The following is a 26,656-nucleotide window of genomic DNA, read 5'->3' as shown; positions in this document are numbered from 1 at the left end:
CTATTTATGATTAAAATACAATTTTTTTTTTTTAAAAAAGTCATAATGCTTTGTTGTTTATTAAATGGAAATTTTTATTTAAATAATTCATAATATTTTTTTTTTTAAATTATCCTTAACTCAGTATTTAATTTTCCATTGCAAAAAAGAGTTTTGCATTATGCAAAAAAAAAAGTGTTTAAAATAATTTCTTTTTATTAATAATGTTTAAAAGCTTTATATTGGGAAAAATGTCTCAGGTAATTTACCTTATTATATTATAAAAGTTACGTACTTAACTATTCCTTATTTTTTTTAACCAAGTTCAATTAAAAAATTTTTTTTTTGCTTTTTCTCTATTATCATTGTATGATTTTTGGTATTAATTTTGCAAAAACACATTCTCATTTACTCTATTATGATTTACAACACTTTTAAATATTGTATTCAAAAGATATACACATTTAAATATTGTATTGTATAAAAACCATAAATCGTTGTTTGTATTGTAAGTAATGAGAGAAAACAAGATAGTTTTATTTAAGTTTGTTTTGAATGTTTAGCAATGATTGCTTTTAATTCTACACTACACCTTGAAATTTTTTAGGAATTTACTTATTTCGAATAAAACAACCATTTTTCAATATTTTTAAACCTTTAAATGAAAGGATCATATTTAACGTACAACAGTTGCAAAACATTTCTGGGATAGATGTAATTACAAAACACAGATATTTGCCTAAGCTTATTCAAAACATCTCTTTTTAGCAACTATCAAATCCAAAGCCTGATGAATGGTCAAAGTTCACAGAAACTTTGGAAGAATTTCAAAATAATCAGCCATATTTCAATGGAGACGTTTTATCTTCTTCTCCAGCTCCTGTTACTTCTCTTCCTCAATCTCCTTACCTTCCAATGACTCCAGTCAGATGAATTGTTATGCCTTACATCTTCAGTTCCGTCCAAAAATCTATTTTCCTCATCACCCTTTGTTGAACTTGTTCTAAATTTATTTATTATGGTGAAAAGGAACCAATGCTTTTATATTTATTAAATACTTTTATATTGTAGTTTAAATTAAATTTTTGTTGGAATCTGCAGATTCCGAGGGGGGAAACCTATGTGATAAAATAAGAGTAGAGCTTCTGATGCCTTATACTTCAATCCTGTGATTCTTTATTAAAAACATGATGTTTACTAAATTTTAATTGTTCTGAATTAAATATATTGTAAATAATTTACTGGTTTCTATGTATTTACACTTATTGTCTCTGTTGTCTCAGGATTTATTAAATGTGCTTCCAAAGCTTTATATTTGCATATTGTTTATTTCTACACAATGTTGTACTTTCTTCTGTCTGTAAGGTTTGCTTGTCCTGTTTAATAAATTATTTTATGTGTGATTGAGTTATCTTGAATAATTCCTTCAGCCATAATTTCAAATGGCAGGAGATTCTGGGCTCTGTTTACCCATATCCACTAAATATTCATAACCACAAATTTCAAAACCACACTTATTCACTTTATAAATTATGATATTCTATTTGGTTCGAGAAAAGAATAAATAAATTATAAAAGCAGAATTTTTCCCCAAAATGATAACAAGAAATTTAATTAAAAAATTTTAAAACCATAAATCCACTTTTCAAATTTTCATTAAAATTGGGTGAGATTTAAAACCATAAAAATTTGTAATTATTTAATGTTTTTGAATAAATTATATTGTAATTTAATTTATTTAAATTGGATATTAATTTCATTTACCCCCTGAGGATTATTTACTTAAAAAGTCGTATTTTAACCTGCAGTCTTCTCCACATACCAAAACCAGGTTTTCCATGTTATTAGATAGGGAAATAGTGTAATCAGGGAGAAATATTATAATTGACAAGTATCAATTATGTTAAGAAATTAAAAAGTCTTTAAAGCATTTTACTTTAGCTTAGTTAACATAATTTGACTGGACTTGTCATTTTGACTACAATTTGTACACTGTAAACTTAATTGATAAATACATATTTTTAATTTTATAAGCTATCTTCTTAAAACTCAAGTTCAATATTGTTCCTGCTGTTTTTCCGAACAAAATTTTGTGGCTTCAATTATAACCTTAAATGAATATGCATTTGTAAGATCATCATTGCATCAAAGATTAGATTCTATATACAATAAAGAACACATTATGTCAAAGTATCTAATTAACAAAGACAGTTGATCATTAGTGTACTGACACAGAATGAAAAATGAATTTTTTGCTTCATATTCTGTATCTTGACATTGATAAAACTCTTTTAACTTCAAAGCTACATATGAGATGTCACACTGTTCTGTTCTTTTATAAATGAGGAACCTGCATGCTTCGGGCAATCGCAGAATGTTGATTATTTTGAATAGTTTATATCTTGAAACTCCCTAAAATCAATTCAGAATTTAAAAAACTGACCCGAATATTAAAAAAAACTTAACTTAAAATTAGCCCAAAACGAAACTAACATCACGTGACACAAAATGAGGCGTGGTTTGCTATGACGTCAGGATACAGTATCTCAGCGAACGGGAGGAGTTAAACCAAAGCTTCCTATCTAAAAATGTGTTACAAAGGCGTTTTAATTTGAACCGCATTTTTTAAAAATTGTTTTTCTTTCATGCTTATATTATTTATATATAGTTTAAATATATATGTAGTGTATATCAGTTGCATCCTCCTCCTTGAGAAAATTTTTGTGATCACCTTTCAGCATAATGAAATAAAATTGAGGAATGAAAAATAAATATCGAAACTACATTTTTTTTAACAACTTTTGAAATAAATTCATTTTTATTTATTTATACTGAATCATTTTTATTTATATTTGTCTATATATGAGTCTGAACTGTTTTGAAAGTTTTTATTTAATGAGTTGATCCCAATTAGAGGGAATGGAATGAATCGTATATGACCTGGAATATAGGTAAATTTTTTTAAAAAAATTCTTTTTATTATTAACTTCTAAAATATTTTCAGGAATTTTTTTTTTTTTTTGAAGAAATATAAATAAAGCTAAACCCCTATCATTTCTTATTTTAACTTTCATAATTTTTTCATCCAGATAAAATTAATTAATTATTTTTTAACTCAAAACCCTACAGTATAATGAAGTAAAATTGAGGAATGAAAAAATAAATGTCGAATTGAAACTATTTTTTTTCAACAACTTTAGAAAAAAATAAATTCATTTTTAATCTTTTTATACTGATTCATTTTTATTTATATTTGTCTATATATAAAATCCTTTCCTTTTTTATTTTAACTTTGATAATTTTTTCTTCCAAATAAAATTATTTTTTGACTTTAAAAAAAAGAACCTGTACACAACTGTTCTGTCAGAATAAAATTCTTTCATTTTAAAGAAAAAAGAAAAGAAAGAAAGAAAGTGATCTGAACAGCATTTCAAAAACATTTTAAAATTCAGTATAATGAATTATTCATTCAGAGAAGCTTATCAATCAGAGAAACAATCTTATAGAATTAAATTATAATTAAGTAAGTTACTGTAAAATGGTCTTAGCAACAGTATAATGCAGTAGTTGCAGACAATTTGCGAGTATTTTTTTTCATCGCGTTTGATGGCTTTGCACCAAATTTGTCTTTTTTCATCTTTTGGTACACTAAAAAATAATTTATTTGGCGTGTTTAATGTAGAACTATTGCACATGATACAATGCAACACTTGTAGTTTTTGCTTGGCGCTAATTTTTAAAATTTATACTCGGAGCGGCATATGCTTTCACCGTCCGTTTCACATGATGGGAGTTGTGGTTGTACTGTATCGTGACGTCATCAGAGCAGAATCAATGCTGTTCATAACCTAGCAGCGATTTAGGGGGCGGGGCTAATCGAGCGATTTCAACTATTAATAACAAAATAACTAGTTATTGCACCGGTCTTAAATTGGTGTCTATCTTCATAAAATGGCATGATGTTTCATTTTAAAACATAAAAAAAAAGCATGCAGGTTCCTCATTGCGCTCTGCTTTATTTTCTATAATAACCGGCATTGAACACCCGACACGATTCTGAGTTTGTGACTATCAATGCTCAACTCAATGGCCTCGTAATTTTGAACCCAACCCAGAAGAAAAAGGAACTTCTGGATCAAGTACTAGGACATACTAGCCTTTATGGAGGTTTTTTTTAATGGATCTAAACCACATTTATGTTACATGGAGAGGAAAACCTTCCACACTTAGCCAACGGCAAGGGGGTTCTAACCCATGATCAGTCTACCACTTGGGATATTTTATGTCAGCATTGTCGTCTGTTTGAGCCCCGAAGTATAATTTTTATGAACCAGCTAGTGCTAAGATTTGAACCTGGCTCACCTCATTGGGAGGCGAACACTCTAACCCTGACCCACTGCAGCTCTGCATTATTATAACAATCCAAAGATGAGTTAGAAAGTTTTCTTTGACTTACAAAACAAAACAAAAATCCCATGGATTTAAATTTCTGTACATTAGTTTGATAAAATATTTATTCACTTAGCAAATTTGTTTAAATGTGTGATAATTTGCTTTAAAAATTATGTCCAAACAAGGACAATTATTATTAAACAAAGCTTAAAAAAAGAACTTTAGTTCAAAAAAAAAAATTTAAATCTTCAAATTTATAATATTTTTTACGTTACTTATTGTAAGTTTTAGAGAAATGCTCCATGAAATGGGGTTTTTAATTTGGTTAAATTTTAAACTCATTTTTCTGTATTTTCCCATTTTTTTTAAACAAAAAAAAAAGTTTATGATCCTAATATTAAAATTAATATGATCAATTTTATAATAGAAGTTTGAATGTTCCTATAACTTTAATAAGGTTATAATTCAATAGACTGCTGCTAGGGAAAAAAAATATGAAGAAAAAAAAAAAAAAAAAAAGAACCACCATTCATAACTAAATGCAATTTTTTCAAACTTAGAATGGTTTGAATCTCACCTAAAGGAAAATGGTGATTAAACATATTAACAACAATAAAGTTTAATATTCAATTGGGAATACTATTTACAAAATAGAGTGAAATACAATCAACACCTGAAGGCTAGAATGATAGCTAAAAATCATAACATTCATATGTACAATTTTTTTGAAATTGAGGGACCAAGTGCAAAAATCGGGTAAGTCTAAATTCTCCAAAACAATAATTACAATAATAATGCATTCTTGGTTGTATATCTTTTTTATGTGTAAGAGCCAGGCACAAATGTAACACCACTCCTGGAGTGCAAGTTGAATAGTGTAGCAAAAAATTACCGATTTTTTTTTTTTAATTTTATTAAGCTCTTGTCAATGATTTTTTGGATCTATACTCCCTTTTCTTGCATCAAGTCCCTCAAAAAGTTGAACTAAAGAAATTTTTAGTCCTGATGGAAAATGCTTTAGGTTATGTTGTAGTTGTTGCTTCATTTTGATTATTAATTTGTGCTGCAGAAGGTGCCGTTGGTCTTGTACCATTCACATATGGTGGCTGTAAAAAAAAAAAATTAGAAGGATATCATAAAATAATAACTATATTTTTTTAACTAAACGAACTTAAGAAATGTATTAAATAGTTCATTTTTAAAAAAACTATTAAATTTTACTTATAAACCGATTTGTGGTAACGCAACTCACGTCCATAGTTGAAAATTAATGACTCCATTATTATGTACTGCACTGGTTTCTCTTAGGGATGTAACTAATATTCGCCCCTTTTGCCGAATATTCTGCCTAGCCGATTACTGAAGTTATTCGGCTGAATATGAATATTATTAGATATTTAGTTGAATAAATTCATAATAATAAAGAAAGATATTTTTTTAAATGTGCTTTTAAATATATTTAATCATGAATATTGCAGAGTTACATTTCACTGCATTAATTATTAGAAAATCTAACATTTACTCAATTTAGTTGTATAATACATAAGTGTATTTAATAATGTTACGTAAATAAAAATGTTTACTTGTTTCAAATTTATCATCATATGTATTTAAACAAGCATTGGAATCTTTTACATTAAAATACAAATATATATAGTTTGTTAAATAGAAGTGTGAATACTATCTGAATCGGCAATTAAAATTTATTTGTGATTCCCTTAATAATATCTATTTATCAATAATATGCACTAGAAATATATGATTATATAATTATTTATTATAAATGTAAAACATTAATTATCCATTTAATGGATCTCTTGATACATATGGTTTACAGGTATAAAAAAATCATTTATCATTGTAAAGTCTGAAATTATGATGCAAGAACAATATTTTTTCAGCATTTATAGGAAGAAGTCTGTTTCGTTTGGTTTCATATATATTATTAGCTTCAGAAAATAAACGCTCACTGTATACTGTACTTGCAAGAGCAAAAAATACATCAAGCTGTTAAATTTTTTTTTAAATATAGAAAGTTTAAAAAAGCAAATTTGTTAATATTTATTTCATATTTTATTTAAAATTTGAAAATTATTTAATTACAAAATTAAAATTTCAAAAGTGAAACTATTTAAAAAGTTCTTAATTTTCTGGGTTTTAATAATTTTTCTGACAAAAAAGAAAGTTAAGAATACATTTAACAGTAGTAATGAGTTTTTATTTTAAATAAAATAGCATATAAATTACAAGTATAACTATAACTAAAATATGCTATCATTAATTATTTAGATTTATAAAAGCCATATTGCCTTGTTATTGGCATCAAGATATTTAAATTATTACAAAAAATAAATCAAGTTGTTAAAAAAAATTTTAAATATACAAAGATTAAAAAAGCAATTTTGTTAATATTTATTTCATTTTTAATTTAAAATTTGAAAATTACTTTAATTACAAAATTACAATCAAAAGAGAAATTTTTAAAAAGTAAGTATTCAGCCACCGAATATTCGGTATTCGGCCTAAATTTTGGCCGATTGTTCGTCCCCATCACTATTCGTTACATCACTAATTCAACCACGTTCTTAGAAAACTCAATATTTTCTTACCAAGTTAAAAAGTTTGTTATGTTTACATCCATCGATATATCTATACCACTATTTGCAACAAAAACATGCTGAATCCTAAGGACAGCCTAACTATTTCTCATGCAAATATTTCGATCAGAATTAACATCCGCAAAAGCAGAAGACAATTTTTTATAGTTTTTTCATTCAGCACTTCCATCTGTTGACGAACTTCACAACTAATTTCGTAATTTATGAGTATAATATTTTCTTAAGAGCTGAATGTAGTAAACTATATATTTCCACCTACTTGTATTATTTATTTTTTAATTCTTCTGCTTTTTTTGAGCAAAAAAAAATATTTTTCTTTAATAAAAGAATTAATTCTGATGAACATAAATGCAACAAAAGTATATCTTACTATCTCTGTAGCAGCAGCAGCGATTCCAAATATAGCTGCATAATTAGGTGTGGGGTTTGGCGATGTAAGGGCATATGGATGATGGGCAAATTTGTCTAATGAATTATCTCCAATTGGAGTCCTGCCATTAGATTGTAGCATTACACCAATCTGTGAAGAAAAGAAAAAAAACTATCCAAATATGCGAGAAATAATTGTATTATGATTTAATACAGCTATTTATTATATTAAATAATGTAATTAAAATATTTTTGTACAAAAAAAAAGAAATCTAAAAATTCATTTATCAACTATGGATTTTAGAACAAGTAGTGATTTAAGTAATTTGTGACCACTTTCAAAAGGACACTATAATGCAGGAGACAAGTTAAGACAAATTCTTTTTTACCTGCCCAAATAATTTAAAATATAGAAAAACTAAGTTTAGGTAGACCTAAAGTAATCTATTAAAGTTTCAAATACTAAAAATATGTTTTCAAAATGTAAATAAATGATTGCAGTAACTCGCAGTGGAAAAGTATTCCTAAAATAAATTATTTGCAGTGTGATATTTTGAAAATATTTTTTCGGCGTTAGAAACTTCAGGGTTTACTCTCGTTCATGGTCTTACCTGAACTCAATTGTCTTTCATTTTTAAAATAATATTAACTTTTATATATCAATGGTGGGAAAACATAATTTGCCAGGAAAAGTGTTACCAGTATAGCGTCTTCTAATGCAGCTATACCCAAATTTTTTTCAGCTAAGGAACCCTAAATAATCAACCTTCTTTCGGCTGAATTCTGATTCTACAAATAAAGTATATTTAGATAATTGTGAACTTTATAACCTACAGAAGACTATTTATAAAATATCTAAGATTTGTCATTGTTATGTTATTAAGAATCTTAAATTAGGATTATAGATAATCGTCCAACAACTAAATTTGCAGTCATTATGCTACATCTAATCCAGTTATAAATTTATTTTTGGAGCATGAATGAAGATGACTAAAATCAGACGAATCATGGTTTATTTCGAGATTAAAACTTAAAAGAACTGCTATAAAAGTTGAAAATGGTTATTAAGGAAACTTATCCCTTTACTAAAAAACTTAGTTATTTTATTTTGATTTGAAAAACAGTATAAGAAATACTACAATACAATATTTTATAAAGGTTTGTCCTTTGCATAATTTGTTCAGAACATTGTTTCTAGAAATATTATATTCTCTTTTAAAAAATGCCATTTCATAATCTTTGACAAAAATTGAAAAAAAAATCATTAAGACAATCGAGAAATTAAATAAATCAGGAATTATATAAGTTCATTTTAAATCCTTTTCCTGTCTCCAAGAAAACAGACACTAGCTTGCAATTTACATCATAAGTTTTGCTAGAACTCTCTCTTTCACTGGAGTACGTTGATCCAAAGCTTTTAGAACAATTTTTGCATACTAATTCTAATTTTTTAGCAAAACCAAAATTTGTATGTTCTTCTACAGTAAGAGCATTTTTGCCACATTTATTACAATTGATATTCTTCATAAGAGAAGACCAGCTGTGCTGACGATGTTATAATTAGTTACCTCAACGTTAGGATCTCTAACAGGTACATTTTCATTATTAGAATCTAATAATCCTATAGCTGTAGTTGATTCAGATGATGTAGCTGTATTTATATCGTTTACTGTATCACTATTAGAATTATTTTTCCCCCATCGTTTTTTAGCATTCAACGATGAGGCACGTCGCCGTTTAGTCATTCTCCCCTTGGGTTTTCTCCACCTTGAACTAATCAAATACATGATAACAGAAATAAGTACTTTAAAATAAGTACGAAACTTAATCCACTTTTAAAATAATCTAAAAAAGTTCAAAAAAGAACTCCCAAACAAAAAAACAAGGCAAAGAAAAGCAAACAAATATTTTGTTCTATAATCAATTAATCAAATTCAAAATCTATTGCCAACAGTAAACAAAAAAATATATGTAAAATCTTGGCAAGCAAAGAGCACGGGGCGAGCTCATATGATCAGAAAGTCGTTTCCCCAATCGTGGTTGCCGGGAGAAAAGTGTCGAACCAAACAGATTCCTCAATTCTGCTTGTCATACTTTGAATCGATTTTTCTTGTGTAGTAATCGGAGTGATCAATTAAAAAAAATAATAATAATTTTTTCAATCTTTCCTGTTGTTGTTGTTGTTAATTTGCGTCGCACTAGAGCTGCACAATGGGCTATTGGCGACGGTCTGGGAAACATCCCGGAGGATGATCCGAAGACATGCCATCACAATTTTGATCCTCTGCGGAGGGGATGGCACCCCCGCTTCGGTAGCCCGACGACCTGCGCGCGAAGTCTAGCACTTTACGGTAGCACAGTTTAACGAGGACCAATACCGCACACCCTCGGTCCCTACGCAGACTGATCCAAGTGGTCACCCACCCGCACACTGACCGTAGCCAGTGATGCTTGACTTCGGTGATCTGCTGGGAACCGTGTCTTAACGATCAGTCCACTGCGAGACTCTTGACAAATACAATTTATGAATTTTACGAACTTTAGATACATTCCTACTGAATGAGGTTTGATCATTCTACTTTAAATGGACCAATAAAATTCTCAAATTCTTAATGTATATTTTACACGAATTTTCGTTATGAAACCACGTTATGTACTACGAAAATGTAGGTCAATTTTTTTTATCCTTTATTAATTTTTGTAATATTGCCTTTGAAATTCAAGTCACTTTCTACCTTTGAGTAAGGGAGGAAGGCAACTTCCACCCCCAAGTTCATTCTCCAAAAGACGATTGAGGTCTAATATACTCTGTAGGTGGTCTTGCTCCCTCCTTGCCAAGTACTTTACTTTGTTCAACTCTTTTTGAAAATATTATTCTCTCTCTGTCCTTTTGAAGAAATGATATGGGAAGCGTTTTAAAAACCGATAGCTTACTTTTTATTTATAAGCTTGTAATTTATTATGAACATTATATTCGCTAATAATTCGTTCATTCTATATGCATTTTATTTACTTAGTAGTAATAATTTTCTTGTTTTTATTCATTTTTAGAGTGGAATTTATTTTTTAAATACATTATTCCCCTTTTTTTAAAAAATTTTCCCTTGTTTTTTAAAGATGTTTCAAAATTAAAACATTTAGCTTCCGAATCAAGTGAGATTAATTCAAATCGAGACAATGACGTAAAGATCTTCCAATATACTATAGGCATCATAAAACTGCAGTTTTCCTTTTTTTTTTTAAAAATATATCGTACACTCATTTGTAAGTTTAAAAAAACATATACATTAAAAAAATTGAAAAGGTTGCAATTTTTCCATTCCATAAATAATTTTAATTACTCCAACAGCTGGGATAGTTTGTTTTTCCACGGTAAGGGAAAAAAATAGCTAGTACACAAGACCACACATCATCCAAACATGAACAAGCACTTAGCCCTGTTTTTAGGGCTTTAATGTAAATACACAAGAACACTAAAGTATTATGAAACTTTTATTTAAATCAGTAAACGAAGAAAAATATGAAAATATGCGCATGTATTGTAAAATTCTTTTTTTTAAAAAAAAGGAAGTAAAAGAACAGTGGACATAATTAATATTCACGAGAGAAAAATACAAACGGTATCAAAATATAATTAATCGATGCTAAGGAAAGCAACACTGAAAATAATGAAACTAGTTTGATTGCCAGATGAAATAGAAAGAATGAGAAATGTGATTATTATAAACACCACAAAATTTCATCACGATAAATTAAAAAATAAAAATAAGTTTTAATACTTAGAGTTATGCTTCGCCTTGTTACTTCAGACAGTCAAACTGGTTTTGATGTTTTCAGCCCTGATTCCTTAGTTGATTCTCTAGATTTTGAAACTATTAGTTTTTTTTAATTGCTTTAATATTAATCTGTAATTCCTAATTAATACACTTTTTAAAACTTTTTTTCGCAATATTCTAAAAATATATATTAAGAGTAGTAATTATGCAATATCTTATGCATTTAATAACGAGAAATTTTTCGAATTCATTTTAAAAATGTGTAATGCAATTTTTATTCACAATTTTTCGCTCTTTTATATCGATAGAACAAAGTATGTAATTAATGTGTTATTTTAATTTCTCTTCCCTGACCCTCCTTTGCCCTTCATAGAGAAGAGTTTTCTGAGTAGAAATTTCTGCACTGCGAACTTTAATTAGTGTAGTTATAGTTAATTAAAATATTAAAAAACTAACCCGCATTAGCATTACATGGAGAGGAAAAAAGCGAAAACCTCCCAGGGTTAGCCAGCATACCATCTATATGAATATATCTTCTATATAACCATAATTTTCTGTATTTTTGTGTTTAATAAAATTTTGTAAAGTAAACTTGTCTCAATCTGTTGTTATGTTGTAAGTTTTAATGAAAATTAATAAATGCCTTTTCTTTCAAAAATTTCGGTATCGTACTTTTTCATAAATTAATTTCGATTATTTTGATAAATCTTTATATTAATTACAGTGAGCAGCTTCACAAATCTATATATTAAAATGTAACATAGAATTGTTTTATTTTGTTGTTTTTAATAATCCATCGAAATGATCTATTAGATAAATAAATTTAAACTGTCACTTCAGCTTATTAGTCGAAAATGTTATAATTTATTTCTACGACAGAAATGATGGTATTTTTTATGAACCCTCAAAACTGAAATGAAAGAGCTACATCAATTTTCTTATAATTTTACTTCTACGTTCAGAAAATTATAAAGCTTATCAAAGATAGTTTTTAAGGAACTTCTTAGAAATAAGTTATACTTATGTAAGTTATTTATTTGTTCTTTTATTTACGGCATTTACAAATAGAATGCGTTTATTATATACCCACTTTTACCATCATTCTTTATTACTATTATTATGGTTATAATAATTTTAAGTTAAAGGCTTAAAATTAAAAATGAAGTTCCTTTATTATATAAAGTAATCACAAGATATTACTTGATAAAAATTATTTGATAAAATATAAATACCGTTTAACAACCAAAAGCTGATAAATAAAATATATTCGCTTTTTAATAAATAAGTTATATTTTCCTTTATTCCCTTAAAATAAAACTTCATATAAAACTGCGCTCTCAAAATATGTAGTTCAATAAATTTATACTAAATAACTGCTTTAGATCAATAAGGAATTTTTTTTTGTATTATTGTTAAATAATATCTTTGGCGATAAGTTTTTAAAGTAACTATAATTAAGTAGAAATAATGTAAGTAAAAATGATGAATATGAGTTTGTGGGTTAAGTTTTAAATGTATCCGAGCTAAATTATTAGAATAAGTTAAGTGATATAATCGGAAACTAGATCTGTCTTAATATGATTTAAAATTTTGTGATCATTGAATCGAATAATTTTTAGTTTTGATGTTTCAACTTGTTTGTGACAAATAACAAATATTCCCGGTGTTTATTTTTTAAGATCAAATCATAATTCCAGTTCGGAGTTATTTATATAATAATAAATGTAGTTAGCAAAAGTAATGATTAAAATGAAGTGAGTTTCTAGTGAAGGTTAATTTAGTTCATTCAAATTGCGAAATTCAAATATTTAAGTCTAAATCAAATTTACACAGTAAGCAACCATATTTGCTTAAACAATGGATTAAATGTCAACATAGTTTTTTAAGTGGTAGAATTTAATTAGTTTCAAAACGGTGTAACAATCTTTAAAAAAAATTGAAAAAAATTAATCGGATTATGAATTGACATTCTATAACATTAACTTGTTTTTTAACTTTTAATTCATATTTTCCTCATTGATTACATAGTATTTAACACACTTACATGCTTTTATACATATTGCAATAATATTTTTATGGTCCTGAGTTACAAGCTTATCGTAGTTGGTATATTTAAAAAAAGTAAATTAATAAAATTTGCAACCTGGGAGGGGAAAAAAATTCTATACGCAGATCAACGAATGTAGTATTAGGATTCAGCCTAAAAGTGCATACTGATTCGTAAAATGGAAACATGTATAATAATAAATCCTATCTTTATAAGAATATTTTAAAAAATTACTGATTTTTCTGTATTGATATATTACTTAATTTTTGTAATGTTAACTCTGTTTGTTAAGTCTTCAACAGAACAAAACTTTAAAAAAATATTTAGCTTCAGTAACTGCATTAAAATTACATGACGCGCATTGTGAAAAAGTGTCAGCTGATCGACATCTGATGTCTTCCTACACCACTGCCTCAATCTGACACATTATTTTATCTTCAAGTTGGGACAATAAATTTTAAAAGTAAACACATTAAATAATAGCTGAAAAAGTATAGGTTAACACTTTTTACATTGATATGTGTTTACAACTTAAATTGTATTGCTGAAGAAATAAAGTTGCATGCAACTTATAAAGAGCCATTACTTGACTGCATATTAGAATTACTTATTTCCTAATATACTCTAGTATTAAATGGCATGCAACGATTCTTGGATGCCCGGGGCAAATACCACGATTCTGGGTCCCCTAAAAGAGGAGGGTAATTACTGCAGAAGGTAAAATAAAAAGTAATTTATTTAAAAAAAAAAAAAGGGAGGGAGACACAAATTGGAAAGAAATATATAAATCCATATTTTAAATTCCTTTCTATGTAATGCCAGTGAAAATTATTTTAGGTTAAAAACCTAATTATTCCAAACCTTAAATTTTTAAAGGCAAAGAATATTTAAATTTTAATGAACTAAAATAAAATGTGTGATTAAATTTGTATAGTAAAACAGTTTCTTATTGATGGATTTGTTCTAGAATCATATTTTTGCTTCGTAAAATATTTTGTTTGAATAACTATTTATCCATTAAAAAATGCCGTTTTAATAAAAATAACAGTAAAACTTTAGTGTCCTTAGTAGGACTGGGCGATACATCAATGCATCGGAAAACATCGATGTTGTGCAATCATCGCCGATCCGATGCTTAGACTGGCCTCCTTTTCGAAGCATCGTGAATTCCGATGTGAGCACGATGTTTTCCGATGCCAGGTTAACATCGATGTTTCCCGATGCCGCGAAGCACGATTCTCCCTCTCCAACATCGATGTTCGCAAGCACGCGCGATGAGCATTTTCCCCCGATCATGCGGCGACATCGATTGTCGTGACGATATTTTCCCCTATGTTTCTTCCTTCGCGAAGCATCAAGTAACGATGTGCTCACACGATGATTTCCGATGTGACTAGACGATCTTTCCCCTTGTGTTTCTTCCTTCGCGAATTGTCAAGTAACGATGTGACTCTAACTCATCGCCAATGAAAGATGAAAAGGTGCTTTCTTCATTTCGTGTAAATCCAAGAAAAGAAAGTGATTCTCGGAGGATTATTTATGTTTTGTAATTTGACAATACTTTGAGATCATTTTTGTCTTGTTGAAGAAACGATCGTCTGTTTCGATAAGACTTTTTATTTATTTACTTTTTTACCTATTTATTTTTCTTTGTTAAATCTGAAGAATTGCATTCCCTCAATATGGATAAAATGTTTTCATTAATAATTTTATATAAAGCTGCAATTTTGCATAATGACCACGTTTTCAATTATTAAAAAATGATTATTATTATTGTTAGAAAATATTAAAAAAAAAAAATCTAATATTTTTGCAAAAAATCTTTGCAAACGAGGTTTTGAACCGACAACTTCTCAAACGCAAATTTTCTTTTTAAGACAGTCGTTTCGTTTTTATTTCTTTAGCATTTTCTTTTTCGACAAGACTGCTTTTTGATCTTTCTTATTTATAACAATTTTAATAAGAGTGTGCAGTTAAATTTTATTTCCACGAAATATAGTTTATCAACATAATAATACATTAGGTCATCAATAATTTTGAAAATAAATTTTCAAATAATTGATTTTTACAATATTGAAGCCATAATAATTTCCATAATATCCTTTTTCAGGAAATTTTGTTTTTATGCTGGTTTTTCTCAATTTCCTCAATTATTGAAGGTTACTACCTTCAATAAATTATTGAAAGATATTCTTCAAGAAATTCTGGAGAATGAAAGGTCAAGAGGTTATGCGCATTGGCTGTTCTAAGTTTTCTAGCTTTCTCAATCCATATATATATATATTTTTTATCTTTTTCTATTAAGTTTTTTATTTTTCTGTTTATAAAGATTTTTAAATTGTTGGCTCAATGCACATTTAAAATTTTATTTTTATAATTGTATCTATTTTATTTTTACAGTTGGCTGACATAATTCGTTTATCCAAAGATAATTTTATGTAAAAATGATTTTAATTAATTTTTTTATCAGTAATAGTCGAAAAAAGTTTGAATTGTAAGGTATGTAAATTTTTTTTAAAAATATAACTTTTTATTTTAAAATAAAAAAGTTAAAAGAAATTAGTTGAATAGTTTCTGAAAAATAAATTTAAAAAAAAATCAGACTTTTTGAAATCCAATTATGAAGTCAACAGTAATTTTTTTTTCATGCACTGCACTCTATCCACAAATATCAAATATTAATTGCTAAAATGTCCATGTTAAGATAAATTTATTACAATATGAGAGCTGAAAAAATGCACCGATTTCTTCTAATTTTATTTTCTAGAAAAATTATTTCTTAATGTAATAATTTTTTAATGTGTTTTTGTCTAAGATACCTAACCATCTTTAAGAATGTTGAAAATTAACGATAATTTTTGTTGGCTAAGGTTGAAATACTATTCTTTTTTTTTAATTCATCCTTAAAGATAATTTCTCATTTTTTTTAAGCTGCATGTAAAATTTTAATGAATTATTCGTTTCACTAGTTAACTATTTATCCAATACCCTCTTTCTTTACTTTAAAAACTTCCGATTGTTTTCAGAAAAGTTTGAAAAGATGTGCTTTATTTAAATTGAAAAAGACAGTCTATCGAATTATTTTAATACAAAAGAAGAAAATAATCAATTTACTAAACACTGATATACCCGGATATAAAGTCATATATTTAATTTACTCCTATCTTTACTTTTTTCTCTTATTGATTATATAACTTTATTGAAATTAAATACCTATAAAATGAATATAGTTCGTATAATGTAAATTTGATGCATTTTGGCAGATTTTCACTTTTATAAATTTTTTCTGAATATCCCCCTTGAAATCTTACTCTCCTTTTTCCACAAACACACAAAGTTTAAATTCTAAAAATCTAATATATATATTTAAAATTTTAGATTTAGTCTTACTTTACAGTAGCATCAAATAGAAAAAAAGTAAAGGTGTGCAAGAATGCAAAATTTGGCAAAACCAAATGTGAAATAGTAATGTGACATCGCGATGTATCGAAACATCACGATGTTTGAGTGGCGATGCATCACGATGCTGAAATCTTAACATCGCCCAGTCCTAGTCCTTAGTCATCAATTAAATCTTCTTTTAACTAAATATCTGGGACCATGACCCTCTTGTTGGCCACGCTATTAACGGCTATTACAATGGATAGAATACTCAAAACGCTGCACTGGTGTTATAACAGTGCAAAATACGTACTTGAGATGTTCTCACGTGATAAGGAAAGTTCTTGTTTGCTTTTGCGGGTCTTGTCAAAACCTGAAAATAAATTTTTAAAAATTAAAGTTTTAGAAAAAACAATGCATATTAAAACTTATATTTTTCAGATATGATTTGATTGTCAACGTTTTTCTAGCACTGCAGTAATATACAACGCTCTGAGATTCATCCTTGTGGATGATTCTAAGACTGTTCTGGAGCATGGGCTTGAATTACTATGAGTTAGATCTAAGAGCAAATGGTGGTAGTAATTACATTGCCACCGCAGCATGCTCCTCAACTGCGCGTAGACTTTTACAATTGTCGGGAACGTTATATTTTATTTTATATCCGTCGTTGAGCAGCCGACCCAATTTTGGGTTTACGACTACTAACGTTCAACTCCGTAGCCTTGTAATTTTGAACCAATCAAAAAGACAAGGAAACTCCTGGATCAGTACCCCCAGAGGTTTTGATTTACTATTACTACAAGGGGAGTTTTCGACCGACCTGGGAGCGAACTCGCGAACTCTTGGGCATGGGCCCAGTGTCCTACCAACCAGACTATCCAGCCCCTCAGGAACGTTATAGTGGAGTGAATTTTCTAAGGCACTCTCATAAGGAAATCCCGCCTTTGAATCAAAGCCCTTCTCTAGCCGTGGTAAGCTTTGGCTGGGCATATTATATATATGTATATATATATATATATATATATATATATATATATATATATATATATATATATATATATATATATATATATATATATATATAATATGCCCAACCAAAAACTCATCAAAACCCAACTAAAAGCCTCAATTAACTAATATCGCATTATTATATTTAATCTTTTTATTGATAGTTAAAAAAAAAGTTTCTTTTATAAAGAATTAAAATTTTTAACCATAATTATCTTGAATAAGTTATCATGCTAAAACCTTTGGAATGTAGAAAAGCTTTTTAAAAGAGTTTCAAAATATTCATTGCTAATTTTTAACTAAAAAAATTATCAATAATTATAAATTTTAATCTTAAGCAGAGACAAACGTAAAACATAACCCCTTATAATATTATTTATTAAATAATGAATGGTATTATTAAATTTTATTAAAAAAATAGTTCTTAAATATATATAGAAGTTATATGAGTATTTTCTCATCCTTACAAAGAAAACGAAGTGAGCTGATATTGAAATGAAAAGTTCCACAGTGTTGAGAAGTTTCTCTCGAACCCACTTTGGCACAACAAAAGTTGAAATCAGAATAACGACTGGAGCTGAGAGGAACCTAGAAAGAAAACAAACAGTTTTACATATTAAAAAAGTAGTCTTTAAACGAGTATACACTCTATAACAAAAAAAATCGACGCACCAAGAACGCACTAAAACGCGCAAAATCGACGTTCGATCAGGCTGGAATGATGCCGACTGGGGACGTATAGTCTTTAGCGACGAATTCCGCTTCCAACTGTCTCCTGACGATCATCGAAGACGTGTTTGGAGACCCACAGGGCAGAGGGGTGGATCCTGCCTTCACTATTGCCCTCCACACCGGCCCTCAACAAGGCATTATGGTCTGGGGTGCCATTTCCTTTGACAGCCGGACCCCTTTGGTCGTCATTAGAGGTACACTTACTGCACAGCGGTACGTCGACGACATCCTAAGACCTGTTTTGTTACCGTTCTTTTTGAAGCACCTTGGGCTGGTTTTTCAGCAGGACAATACCAGACCACAGTACGTGTTGCTATGAACTGTCTGCTAGTTTGTCAAACTCTTCCTTGGCCTGCCAGATCACCAGATCTCTCTCCCATCGAGCATGTCTGGGATATGATGGGAAGGCGATTGCATCTGGCACGGAATGTTGATGACCTCGTTCAACAATTGGATCGAATTTGGCAGGAAGTACCGCAAGTGACAATCCGGGAGCTTTATCGGTCTATGCCACGCCGTGTGGCAGCTTGTATACAGGCTAGAGGCGGGTCAACACCTTATTGAACTTGTTACTGTAACTCTGTAATAAATTATTCAATTGTTCTGAAATTTTAATCATTTACTATTCCGTACATTGTCTATCCACCAATTTTCGTTTCCATCGGACAACTCCTTTTTGGTGCGTCGATTTTTTTCTTATAGAGTGTATTTATATGCTTAAAAAATGTAAAATACTACGTGTAATTCAATTGAAGCCTCTAATAACAGAATGGAGATTGCGTTTTGCAATTATTTGTTGAAAAGGGAAATAAAGAATGTAAAAAATATTTACATAAAAATCTAAAATCCCTAACAAAAGAATGCTTCAACTTTTTGAGTTGCGAAACTAATGCCAGTTAGTGAAAAAAATTAAATAAAAATTCTGCAGGAATGTTGCGTTATGCTTTTTTTGGGGGGGAAGGGAAGAGAAGATGTGTCAAGAGAAAGAGAAGGGTGTTCAAAATCTCCAAAAATATTCTTGCGTATTACTTTGAGTGCTTTCTTTCTCCTTGGAAAAAAAAACATATACATACGATAATATAATTAGAAAACAATAAATTTTGTGACAATAATAATTTAAAGACATATTTGTTAATAACTATTCTTAGCCATTTATATCTAATAAATATTTGAAATCACGTAAACTTCCCATTCGATTGAAAATATTTTCATTTTCTTTGTTTTGTATGTTAAAACTATTTTTGGAAATAATTTAGGAACCATCAAATCTGTGATGTTTAAGCATGCTAAATTAGTTTAAACTAGTTTACCTTATTACCTTACCTTATTTATTTATTTATTCATGCTATTTATTTTTGATAGAATTATCTCACATTCACGTAACACAATAAAAAATTTCAGGATTATCCCGACGGCAAGGGGATTCTAACTTAATCCGGGACCATTGAGGATTGATCCGTCAACCATTGAGAATATTTTATGTCATCACTGTGATCGGCACGAGCAGGGAACAAAATTCGTAACGATCAGCTATAGTTGGGAATCGAACTTCATTGGGAGGCAAACGCTCTATCCCTGTCTAAAAATGTTTTTATTTTTTTCCACCTTTATGTATTTAATCTGCTATCTTAGACAAAACCACCGCCTTTATCAGCGTGGTGCGTTTAACCTAACACAAATTATTTATACTACTATAAAAATTTAATTTGGGTACTTTTTCGACAATGTATTTTAAATCTGTGACGTAAGGATAAATACAATTGAAATCGAAATTTTAATTCAATTCGTCCGAACATTGCGCTTAAATTAACAACAATCGCTTTAATTTTAGCCTTGATTATGTTTACAAAATATTAAACACAGTGTGTAGCGCTGCCTCTCAAGACTGTTAGAGAATTAGTGTCATGCAAACATTCCTTTCGATTACAAAATGTTAGAAATTTAAAATTTTTGCTTACCATATGGAATAGAGTAAGAATAGCTTAGTGTAGAAGTTTGATTTCTCGGGATAGTGTATCATTGTAAAAATGACAGCATACACAAACCAAGCCCAACCAACTAAGCGTAATCCAATAATGCCATAACCAGCTGGACTTTCATAAATGTATAAAACCTTTCCTGGGTCAAAGAACTGGAAAGAAAAATTATTGAGAGCAATTTATTTAAGTTAAAAAAACTAGACATACTGTATTAAGTTTTAACACTATAACGGGATGTCTCACAAATAACCGATAATTTTAAAAATCAAGTCCAAAAGAGAAAAAAGATAGAATTTTTTTTTTTTAAATTCTGTGAAGAGAAAACGGGTAATGTCACTGAGTTTTAGAATTAGTTGAAGATTTGTCAACTAGAGCCTTTAGCAATTTCAGCGGGATGTGGTATAAAGACATTATTAACAGATGTCCAAACAAGCAGTTTCGTTGAAATTAACGGAAGTATAGTTTTCCAGTCAGAAGAGCCATCTCTTGACGAACTTTGTTACTCATTTTAAAGTTTGTTCAGACATAACTGATTTCCTAAACAACTGATTAACATTTTTACCTTCTTTTATTTTTCACTAAATGATTTTTCAACCGATATAATTTTTTGTCTAAACAACATCATTGCATTATTCTTTAACTTATTTAGAACAGAAAAATTGTAAAAAAGATTTTTTTCCTGCCACTATACGACAGATTGATTATTAGTTATTATGTATTTCAAGTGGTGCATGCTTCCAGGTTTAATTAAAATGTTAATTTAAACATTTAATAAAGACTTACTTGTTTTTCATATAAGAATAGCACTGCATACACAAGAATATACAAGAACAAAAAGGCAAATATTTTAAACAATGTTTTGTTGCGTAATCTTCCTCTTGTGACTGTATAGCCCTTAGCAATGAAAATCAGCAAAGCAAGCAAAAACAATGTACTGAGAGCTTCAATCACTTTTCCTAAAAAATGAAGAGAAGAAAATTTTTATAGTGATACTAATGGTTACTTTTTTTTATCGTGCTCGTGCTACTGAAACATAATTTCATTAACAATTACTTTACATATTGGGTTATCCTGAAAATTCATGCCGATTTTAAATAGGTGGCATAGATGGCTAGATTCGAATATATCAGAATAGTTGAAATCAAAAGATATGAATGCGCACAAAGGACAGAATTTGAAAAAGTTTGGACGAATCGAAGATAGCTATTGGATACAAAACTCGAGGTATCTACCTTACGGAAAAACGAGATCTCATATGTCTTTGACAACTCGATAAAAATTGTTAGAGCTTGTTTGAATTGTTCAAGACCTTAAAATAAACACTCCATAAGGCGAGTCAACAAAAAAGGTAGCGATTTAAATTAAATAAGCAACCGTACACTTTTTCCCATCGTTTTTTATTTATTTTTTTCGAAAATCTTTAAATGATAAGAATACATTAATGCAAAAAAAAAACTCTGGAAAACAGAATTTTCATTAAAATGTCCAATGTCACCATTCAAAATTTTGATCTTTCAGAATTCATCAATTTGTGAAGGAAGAATTCATGGGAAGGGAGAATTCTTTAGCAATTCACATGTGTTTAAATTGTAATGTATACGTATTAAATGTATTAAGCCTCCCCAAATATATTTTAAATTATGTTTTTTTAAAGTCAGTATACTATAATTAAATTTTATGACATATTTATATTAGTTTTATTGTTGAATTAACTTTTTATAGCGTAGATTATTTCTTATATGATTTTGTGAAATATATATAGATAATTTAATGCAAGTTAAAAAAAAAAGGTTTAAGTGAAAAGGATCAATCGACATCGGTCACTGACTCATTAGGTTCGAGAAAAAAGTAGCTACTTAACTGTTTGGAGTCTACCGGCTACTGGCTACTAGCTGAAAATCTAGATTTTCTGGTCTAGAATGATCTATTCATTTATTCCATCCTCTTTATTCACCAGACTTTCTTCCTTGCATTTTTTTACTATTTCGATCATCTTTTAAATTTAACTATTCCTCGACGTTTACGGGGGAAAAAAATTAGTAGTACGATATGATTAAAGTCCCGTGTATAAAATACACGCCAATAAACCTGAAAAGTTCAGAGAGGGAAGAATTTTTATGTTTATAGGAGGGGGAAAAAATTATGGTACAAAATGGCATTTGTATGCCATTTTGTTCACATTTTTTTACTACTTCGATCATCGTTTAAATTTAACTATTCCTCGACGTTTACGGGGGGAAAAATTAGTACTACGATATGATTAAAATCCCGTGTATAAAATACACGCCAATAAACCTGAAAAGTCCAGAGAGGGAAGAATTTTTAAGTTTATAGGAGGGGGAAAAAATTATGGTACAAAATGGCATTTGTATGCCATTTTGTTCACATTTTTTTACTACTTCGATCATCTTTTAAATTGAACTATTCCTCGACGTTTACGGGGGGAAAAATTAGTACTACGATATGATTAAAATCCCGTGTATAAAATACACGCCAATAAACCTGTAAAGTCCAGAGAGGGAAGAATTTTTAAGTTTATAGGAGGGGGAAAAAATTATGGTACAAAATGGCATTTGTATGCCGTTTTGTTCACATTTTTTTACTACTTCGATCATCTTTTAAATTTAACTATTCCTCGACGTTTACGGGGGGAAAAATTAGTACTACGATATGATTAAAATCCCGTGTATAAAATACACGCCAATAAACCTGAAAAGTCCAGAGAGGGAAGAATTTTTATGTTTATAGGAGGGGGAAAAAATTATGGTACAAAATGGCATTTGTATGCCATTTTGTTCACATTTTTTTACTACTTCGATCATCTTTTAAATTTAACTATTCCTCGACGTTTACGGGGGGAAAAATTAGTACTACGATATGATTAAAATCCCGTGTATAAAATACACGCCAATAAACCTGAAAAGTCCAGAGAGGGAAGAATTTTTAAGTTTATAGGAGGGGGAAAAAATTATGGTACAAAATGGCATTTGTATGCCGTTTTGTTCACATTTTTTTACTACTTCGATCATCTTTTAAATTTAACTATTCCTCGACGTTTACGGGGGGAAAAATTAGTACTACGATATGATTAAAATCCCGTGTATAAAATACACGCCAATAAACCTGAAAAGTCCAGAGAGGGAAGAATTTTTATGTTTATAGGAGGGGGAAAAAATTATGGTACAAAATGGCATTTGTATGCCATTTTGTTCACATTTTTTTACTACTTCGATCATCTTTTAAATTTAACTATTCCTCGACGTTTACGGGGGGAAAAATTAGTACTACGATATGATTAAAATCCCGTGTATAAAATGCATGCCAATAAACCTGAAAAGTCCAGAGAGGGAAGAATTTTCAAGTTTATAGGAGGGGAAAAAATTGTGGTACAAAATGGCATTTGCTTGATTTCAATGTGCTGTCTTTCAATTTCCTTTCAGAATTGGCATGAAATTTATTGACGACACAAAATGTAGCTAGTGCAGCTTCCTTATCCAGAAAATTCCTCATCAATATCCTCCCCAATTAAAATTATTTATAAATACGAAATTTCAAATCTCATGTAAAATATTTAAAGGAAACCAGAAAATTATGGATTAATTATTTATAAATAATATTTTTGCTTAAGGTGCAGAAATTGTTTATTGTCTCTTCGGTAGTTACAAAATAAAAAAAGTAGGGCTATTTATTATTAATCTGTTAGTTAATATGAGTATTATTGGATAAAAATAAAACACCAAACATAATAATCAAGCAATAATAATCAGGGCCCGACTTAGCCTAATTGGGGCCCAGGGCAAAAACTTCTTTGGGGGGAGGGGCTCTTTTTCACTACTTCAGTAATGAGGAATTGAACTTTATGAAGGTATTTAAATTCTTCACCTCATTATAAATATATAACAAGAAAATTGACTTGAACTTAAAATAGTTATAATGTCCCCCCTCCCTCCAATGGTCAGGCGAATTATCGTTTTGTCCATTTTAATGATGTTCCGACAATTCTATGTCAATCATGCCGAATGCAGGTTTCTGATTGTTAACTTTGTCATCTAGCTGCGAAAGATACATATGCTTGCTGACATTAGGGCGGAATTCAGCTAAAATTTCGCAATTGCACGGCTCACTTAAGCCAATCAAAAGCCTGTATTTTTGTAAACACATCGCATTTTGCTACATGTAAAAAAACAGGCTTCTAATTAGCCACATTTGTCCATTGTAATTACGAAAATTTAGCTGAATTCCGCAATAGAAAGCCATGGATTTACGAAACATATATTTTTGTGTTCATACGATATATTACTGAAGAAGCTAACATAAAACTGACGGATTTTACACTGTACTGATATTTTGTTTAAAAAAAAGTTCATTAATGCAGGAAACCTAAAATAAGCTTTCAATTCGATTCCCCCCCCCCTCTGACGCGGGGCTTGGGGCAACTGCCCCGTATGCCCTTGCCTTTATCAGACTCTGATAATAATCTTTGCTTATTATTTTTAATGGCCTGATTAATCAAGGGATGTGAGTGCCATTACCCAGTATAACTTAGAGTAATATTTTCTTTCTTTTAAGGTTAAGTGTCACTGCTCGGTATACCCTACACTAATGTGTTTTTAAGGTGAAGTTCTACTGCCTGGTATACCTACACTGATGTTCTTAAGGTAAAGTGTCTTTGCTCCCGATATTCCTTATACTAACCGTTGAGATGAACGGTTGCCTTTGTGGTTCTGAATTCGCACACCACGATTTGGCAATTTTTTACGGCCCCCTTTTACGGAATAGTTTCAAAAAAATTATGTCATGAAAATTATACATAGCTTTTATTATTGAGTACAATCATTATTTGGAGTATTGTTAAATTTTCTTTGGGTAACAGAAATATGAGTAATGCAAAAATAATATAAATTGACTAATTTATTGATTAATGTAAAAATAGCGGCTAAATTGAAAAAAATATCGTGATATATTGTTATATGTCCATATTTTCAATGTCACCGGCTCCCGATAATACGTGTAGGTGTAGCATGTGTAGGTGTAATACGTGTAGATGTAGCATCAATATTGTGATCAGTGTTTATAATTATCGTATACGATAATTTTGTGGTCATTATTGATCAAAAATACAATATCATGAATATTATACATAGCGAATGTTATTGAATACGAGAGTTCGTGAGTGTTGTTAAATTTTGTTTGGGTAACGAAGATATTGACCAATGCGAAAATAATATAAATTAGCTAAATTTTAAAAAGATTGCGATTTATTTTTAATTGCCTATATTTTTGACATAATGATATTGAAATTAGTACTTATCAGTCAAAGAGAGGCCAATTTTTGTGTGGGTGACAACTTGAAAAAACATTAGCCAACACATGGTCCCTAAGTAAAAGCCAAAGGCGATCATACAGGGGATAGATGCTTTAAACGTATACATAAATTATATATTTGAGTATTCAAATTTAAGTTTTATATCAGTTAAGGCTCAACTGCTGGGTCTCAATATTAAGAAAACTAGCAACACAGTCTCCCGCCTTGACATTAAAAAGGTTAGAGAAAACTAATTGCAAATAAAATTCCATTTTAATTACCAATTAAATGTGCAGTGTTGTATAAATGTAAGGACTAAAGAAAGGGACTTTTAATGTAACTACACAATTACTAGATTATGATTTTTACCCTTCTTCAACAGCGCCATTAAGCTAATGACAAGTTTTTGTTTAAAATACTAACATATTAGTATTCAGGAGACATAATCTTTTTTTTAAACAAATTCACTACTACACCCATTTTCGTCAAATCTGAAAAATACTCGAAAAAAACCTAAAATTTGTAAATGCATACATATAAGAGGCAAAAATCAACGCCATCAGCCTCACTTATATACTTATACTTTGTGTTGATATTCGACTATACGATTTTAAATCTCGAGATACTCGGAATTCTACATACTTAAAAAGGCAGACCAACTGGTCTCCGGAGGCGGATAGTTCGTTGTTCTAGTTTTATTTGGAAACAGAAGTAGTCATATCAAGAGTCGACACTATTTTTAAAAAATGGTTAAAGTGACAATCTATAAAGTTTACCCAAGAGTTTGAGTTCCATTTCAGCATATCCTTCCTTGGCATGATTCGCATAATAGGCACACATAAATGATAAACCACAACATTCCAGAATCACTGAAGTAAGGTAGAGAGCGTAAGTGCGATGAAACAAATGTCTGGATCGAAGAGCATCTGCAAATCAATGAAAAGTTCTTCAAATTTAAATGTTACAACAGTATCGTGATTAGGTGATCAAAAAGTAAGGAACTTGGCGCTAAGAACTTGGGGAAACTCCCACGAGACTTAAAAATTCAACCTAAACTCATACTCGAA

At 29.4% G+C, this 26,656-nt stretch overlaps 2 protein-coding genes across 3 annotated transcripts in view; one reads left to right on the top strand and one right to left on the bottom strand.

Annotated features, from left to right (window-relative positions):
- Positions 1-1,382, top strand: part of LOC107447763 (cytoplasmic dynein 1 intermediate chain) — a 29,129-nt gene extending 27,747 nt beyond the window's left edge. For both annotated transcript variants that reach the window (XM_016062766.4, XM_016062765.4), the window contains one exon: positions 748-1,382. In XM_016062766.4, the coding sequence (XP_015918252.1) occupies positions 748-912 (165 nt within the window). In that variant the 3' untranslated portion in view covers positions 913-1,382. The remainder of the gene's footprint in view (positions 1-747) is intronic.
- A 3,592-nt stretch (positions 1,383-4,974) lies between these two features.
- The window catches only part of LOC107447760 (transmembrane protein 145), a 34,022-nt gene continuing 12,340 nt past the window's right edge, over positions 4,975-26,656 (bottom strand). Inside the window, exons 7-13 of the mRNA XM_043040603.3 lie at positions 26,366-26,515; positions 21,068-21,240; positions 20,264-20,436; positions 18,041-18,161; positions 16,876-16,935; positions 7,360-7,509; positions 4,975-5,477 (exon numbers count right to left, since the gene is read on the bottom strand). Of these exons, the coding sequence (XP_042896537.2) occupies positions 5,394-5,477; positions 7,360-7,509; positions 16,876-16,935; positions 18,041-18,161; positions 20,264-20,436; positions 21,068-21,240; positions 26,366-26,515 (911 nt within the window). The 3' untranslated portion in view covers positions 4,975-5,393. The remainder of the gene's footprint in view (positions 5,478-7,359; positions 7,510-16,875; positions 16,936-18,040; positions 18,162-20,263; positions 20,437-21,067; positions 21,241-26,365; positions 26,516-26,656) is intronic.

The sequence above is a fragment of the Parasteatoda tepidariorum genome, chromosome 6, assembly GCF_982258835.1.
Source record: "Parasteatoda tepidariorum strain Cologne lab strain chromosome 6, Ptep-v5.0, whole genome shotgun sequence".
NCBI lineage: Eukaryota > Metazoa > Arthropoda > Arachnida > Araneae > Theridiidae > Parasteatoda > Parasteatoda tepidariorum.
This window is presented reverse-complemented; position numbering and strand designations above follow the sequence as displayed.